Here is a 5,192-nt window from a genome sequence, read left to right as displayed (position 1 = left end):
TCAGGCAAATGGTACGAGAATGAAAACATTAATTGCCGTAAAAACACTTCGATAGAGCTGAGTATCATAGCCACCAACCCTACATCATCCACATCCATTACACAGACACATTTATTGCTGATCTCTTTGAGAGAAAGTTATGATGTTTTTTATCCAATTCATTCCCGGATCTATATATTGCAAATAAAAATCATAATAATTATTATGTTTTTGGGGTCTTATGTTTTACTTGTTTATAAACTAGTAGTTCTACCCGTGCGATGCACGGCAATATATGTAATCAATAGAATATATATTATTGTATAATAAAACACTGCCGCAAAATATTTCAATGTATTAGACATTATTGAATACTTCTTTATATACGACATTTGTAGTCGTATTTTTAGATTGTACATTTTCGTCATAAATAAGTATTTTTAATCCCTTAGGATTACTAACTCTTGACAATGCTACATACATTTGACCATGATTAAAAATTGGCCTCTTCAAAAACAAACCCACATTGGACAGTGTTTGGCCCTGGCTTTTATTTATTGTCATGGCATATGACAACATTAGCGGAAATTGCTTTCTTTGGAACTTAAAAGCCAATCTTGGATCCGAAGGTGTTAAGGACATCCTTGGAATTAAGACCTTTGTACCAGCACTTGATCCGGTCAGTATTTGAGCTTCTAAAACATGATCAGCCAACTTTGAAATAATCATCCTTGTACCATTACACAACCCCAATGAGTGATCAATATTTCTTAAGAGCATAACTGGGGAGCCAACTTTTAGAGTCAATGAGTGATTTGGAACTCCAGAACATCGTAAGCCATTTAAAAATTCCGATGTGTGCAGATCAGCAAGCATGTCAACATTAGAATCAGATTTGCATACCGAATCACAACTGAGATACGTCCTTCCTTCAGCATTGTTATAGTCAGTCATGTATTCGTTGACTGTATCTACAACATCCAAAGTTGGCGCCAAGATCGCACGATCTTTTAGATATTCATGATCTCTGTGGCCACTGTGAAACATAGGGAATGTGCTATAAACAATTGTAGAAATAGGATCCTCCCCACACGTGAACAAAAATTGTTCAGGAATATTTATCTCAGATTCTCCATCCATTGAATCACCAATTGTTCCATCACCTATATTAGCAATCCACTTTGCAAAATCTGCAATCTCTTGAACTTCACTATCTGATTTCAAAGCCCTAAGTCGTAGATTCTTTGTTAACCTAAAAACTTTATAGCTTCTCCAAAGATAGGATGAATTTATACTTGCTCGCACAATATCTTGCCTCGTGCCCTTTGGAATGACTGGTAGAATCTGTCTGAAATCTCCACCTAACACCACTGTTTTTCCACCAAAAGTCATATCGAAACTGTTTGGATTTTTGGCACGCATTATATCTCTCATAGATCGATCCAAAGCTTCAAAGCAGAATTTATGCATCATTGGTGCCTCGTCCCAAATGATCAACCTACTTTGCATGATCAACTGTGCCAAAGGATTGCTTTGGCTGATATTGCAGGTTGAATCTTCATTAACAGCGATCAGTATTGCAAACCTTGAATGGGCAGTTCTTCCCCCGGGTAATAGAAGAGAAGCTATGCCACTTGATGCAACGTTCAAAACTATCTCACCCTTTGACCTTAGAGCAGAAGACAATGCTCTCCACAAGAATGTTTTTCCCATTCCACTGTATCCATAAATAATAATAAATAAATAAAAAAAAAAAAAGTCCTCCAAGATTATTCTCAGCATCTTGCAATACGTTGTCATATATTGTTCTTTGCTCTTCAGTTAGTTTCTCCACCAAAGTATCATTCTCTTCCTTCATTACATTAATATCATATGCCAATTCCTCTTGTATCAACCGATTGGTTGTTCTAGAATGATTAACTAAATCGGGTATCGGCATTGACTGAAAGTCTTTCAAACTTTTTCCCATAGCTGGAAGCATTATTTCTATCTCCGTAAGTGCAAAATTCTTCTTCTCATCTTCAGATATAATCCAATCTGTGACAATATTATTAACAACTATGATAACTTTGTTTGTAAAATTCTATTGTAACAATAAAAAGGAAAAAATAGAATACATGGAATTCCCAATTGCTCTCTAATCTTGAATTGTGCATCGTCGGACAAATGAATCCACGCAGCTTCCCACACAACCTCTGGTTTTGCTATTGAGTTTGTCATCAAGAGAGTGACAAACAATCATCTCAAATTCACAGCTGTGGCCCAGTGACTTGCTTCTTCTATAGCATGAACATATTCCCTGTCGTCATCTACTAATCCTCTAGCACAACACGCATCCCTAAAAGATTCATATTGGACACCATCCACTGTTTTTATGTCTAAATAACTTGTGGGACCTTTGACTTTATTCAAAAGACACCTCAAATAAAAGATCTCCCCTGACCCAGGAGGCACATAGAATACTCTACTGATTGAAAATCCTCTTTTCCTTGGCTGCCATTTTCTAATATCTTTCTTCCATACAAATTTCGTTGGCATTTCAGCATATGTCAAATTCCTTGCTTCCGGGTAGGTTTTATTTGCCTCAAACCATTCTAGGAACATGCTTTGTAAGATTGTTGATCGGCTGAGTATGTTATCAACTGGATCATCATCTGCGAAAACAACACTTTGTTGATTCGGCAAGTGAAAGCTTAATCGTTCCACTAATGGTGTCCTAAACTGTATATCAAAACCGAAAAACCGCCACGATGCTTCACACGGAGATATGTACCTATAATCATAGTACATACTGATTTCATCAATAACTTGCGGTCCATCTTGATCATTGCTGGTTCTGTAAAACTCTGCTGTCACCCTGTCGTGACCCTTGTTCACGTACTTGAACAAATACTTGATTGAACGGGACTGATTGCACCATTCAATATTAATGGCATATACTTTAACAACAAATGCCTATTGTGTGGTACCACGTACCTATTATCCAAGTTAATCCCATTGCGCATCACCGAACGACCATTGTCTCTTCTCCGATATATAGGATAACCATCCTCATCAAAAGTTGAGAAATTAACAAACTTTTTGGAAAAATGTTTAGTACATTTACCATTCGCCATACATGGAGAAATCAACCTGGCCCTCCCGCAAGGACCATGCATCATAAACTCCTCAACTACTTTGAAGTATTCTGCGTCAGCTTCTTGATCAGGTAACTCACCTGAAATAATGTGGTCCAAATTGTCCACACTATGGGCTCCATTGATTTTATCCTGAAATAGGAGAATATGAGCATGCGGTAAACCTCTTTTTTGAAAATCTATGGTGTATATCACTATTAACATATAAAAAAGAAAAAAAATTAAAATAGAGCAAAAAATATCAACAGTCAAACTTCTCGCACTGTTTTAAATAGTGGCATTTTATTTGCGTACCTCGCATTACTGGTCCAAATATCTTGTTCTTCCTACAGTCTGAGATTAGAGCGTCCAATTTCATTTTGAATAATCTACATATTATGTCAGGACGATCTTCAGGTTTTAGCTTTCTATCATTCAAGAAGCGTTGTACCTCAGGCCACTTGGGGTTGCAGGTGAATGTGATGAACAGATCTGGATATCCAACCAATCTACATATCGCCATAGCGTCCTGGTAATTTTGAATCATGTATCTAGCACCCCCTGTAAAACTCGAAGGCAATATTATTCTCTTTCCTTGAGTAGTGGGGTCAACTTCACCGCGTGTTAATGCATCATTCAAGCAATTATACGATTCGCACCTCAAAATTTTTTGGTGTGTCCTTATATAGATTAACCTTCCTGACTCAACCATTGTATAGGCATCCACCAGAAATTGTTGGAATAACCTTTTTGAATGCAATAAAGTAGATACCTCAGAGACCCTAGACTGTATACGGTATGCAAAATATTCTCGAGAACTTATCCTTTGACGACCACCAGTTGTGTTTCCTTTTAATGTAGAGAAGGGGATGTCTTCCCTGTATCCGTCCTCACCATACGGAAACAGTAAAGGGTATTGCATAGGCAAGTAAGCTGGATTTAATTCACTAATTCTTTGCAAGAGGCCGCTCTTCGTTTCCACCATTACGTCACGTTCTCCAATATTTGTATCAATATCACCGACAATTAATGCAGCAACTTCAGAAACTTGCGGCAAATTGTATGTTCTCGCATCCTTTGATCTCTTCCCAAGCAATTTAATTTTAACCTCAGCCAGTGGATTCTTTTGTAGTTCAGATCATGCCATGCAGAATGATTTGACCAAGACATTATTCGTATCCAAATCTTGTTGAATATCATTAACAATCTCGACATGGATGCCGTTTTGCTCACCATCTTGCCTAGAAAGAGACCAAATAAGTATATCGAATATCCATGTGGATGTGCTTACAAATATGCATAAAATTATACATATAATTAATTTACAGGTACTTACCTTATAGAATTGATACGATTACTAAGTTCATTATTAGTATCATATATATACAACTGTGCAAAATGAGGTTTTTTCCCGTCGACCGGCAAGAGACTACCAATGTAGTGGAAGTTTTGCCCATTTATCCGGTAAATTGGTGGACCACCGGTCTTGTTCACACTTCTATCTATTTTACCACCCATGGACGTGAAGCAAAACATATTATTGTATGTTCTAATGTTGTGCAGGAATTGCTTGTTTTTTTTCTCATTCTTCAAAAAATAGATTGTATATTGCATTTGGTGGCCTCATGGTTGATGGCAATTTAATCTTACCATTGTTGCAACACATTGAATATCTTGGGGTGCCGTGAATAACTGTTTTGTTTATCCTTTCTTCGTACCAAAAAAGCGCTCCACAATGTTGACATGTGTTATTTGCATCACCAAGATCGTTGTATTTAACTACATTGATAATTAAATATTATTTAGTTAAATTATAAAAAATGACCTTAAACATTTCATATTATACATACCAGTATTGAACTAAGTATTATCAAACAGGTGAATCCTATTGGTTTCTACCCTAAACATTACGTACATTTGAAATAATTTTGAATTGACCTAAGATTTAAAATAATAAGGAATTACCATTTCGAATATGTTGTATAGGTTGTTGCGGAATTTCGACCAATCCTACGATATACAGTAATACATTTGATTTAAACAACTAACTACATACAATTGAATAATTATTTTGTAAAGTATCTTCGCAAATGTCAA

The 5,192-nt window shown here is 36.3% G+C and overlaps 2 protein-coding genes across 2 annotated transcripts; both read right to left on the bottom strand.

Annotated features, from left to right (window-relative positions):
• Window positions 1–1,692, bottom strand: LOC109147268 (ATP-dependent DNA helicase PIF7-like). The gene is made up of 2 exons (XM_019294949.1): window positions 461–1,692; window positions 1–79 (listed from the first exon to the last, which is right to left on the bottom strand). The coding sequence occupies exons 1-2, from the start codon at window positions 1,690–1,692 to the stop codon at window positions 1–3; spliced, it is 1,311 nt and encodes a 436-aa protein (XP_019150494.1).
• Window positions 1,693–2,217: 525 nt separating this feature from the next.
• Window positions 2,218–4,613, bottom strand: LOC109147196. The gene is made up of 6 exons (XM_019294854.1): window positions 4,432–4,613; window positions 4,264–4,336; window positions 3,868–4,179; window positions 3,411–3,624; window positions 2,949–3,310; window positions 2,218–2,886 (listed from the first exon to the last, which is right to left on the bottom strand). The coding sequence occupies exons 1-6, from the start codon at window positions 4,611–4,613 to the stop codon at window positions 2,218–2,220; spliced, it is 1,812 nt and encodes a 603-aa protein (XP_019150399.1).
• Between the last annotated feature and the right edge of the window lie 579 nt (window positions 4,614–5,192).

This window comes from Ipomoea nil, unplaced genomic scaffold (assembly GCF_001879475.1).
Source record: "Ipomoea nil cultivar Tokyo-kokei standard unplaced genomic scaffold, Asagao_1.1 scaffold0114, whole genome shotgun sequence".
Classification (NCBI taxonomy): Eukaryota; Viridiplantae; Streptophyta; class Magnoliopsida; order Solanales; family Convolvulaceae; genus Ipomoea; species Ipomoea nil.
The sequence above is the reverse complement of the archived record's forward strand: the minus strand, read 5'-3'. Positions and strand labels throughout refer to the sequence as shown.

Excerpts from the sequence above, each read along its gene's own strand:
- LOC109147268 (XM_019294949.1), bottom strand. The coding sequence starts at position 1,692 with ATGGGAAAAACATTCTTGTGGAGAGCATTGTCTTCTGCTCTAAGGTCA. Across the intron at positions 80-460 it reads ATTTTTAATCATGGTCAAAT|GGTTGGTGGCTATGATACTC; the intron begins GTATGTAGCATT and ends TGGATGATGTAG.
- LOC109147196 (XM_019294854.1), bottom strand. The coding sequence starts at position 4,613 with ATGGGTGGTAAAATAGATAGAAGTGTGAACAAGACCGGTGGTCCACCA. Across the intron at positions 4,180-4,263 it reads AAGATTTGGATACGAATAAT|AGATCAAAGGATGCGAGAAC; the intron begins GTCTTGGTCAAA and ends TTGCTTGGGAAG. Across the intron at positions 2,887-2,948 it reads ACTTGGATAATAGGTACGTG|TCCCGTTCAATCAAGTATTT; the intron begins GTACCACACAAT and ends TGGTGCAATCAG.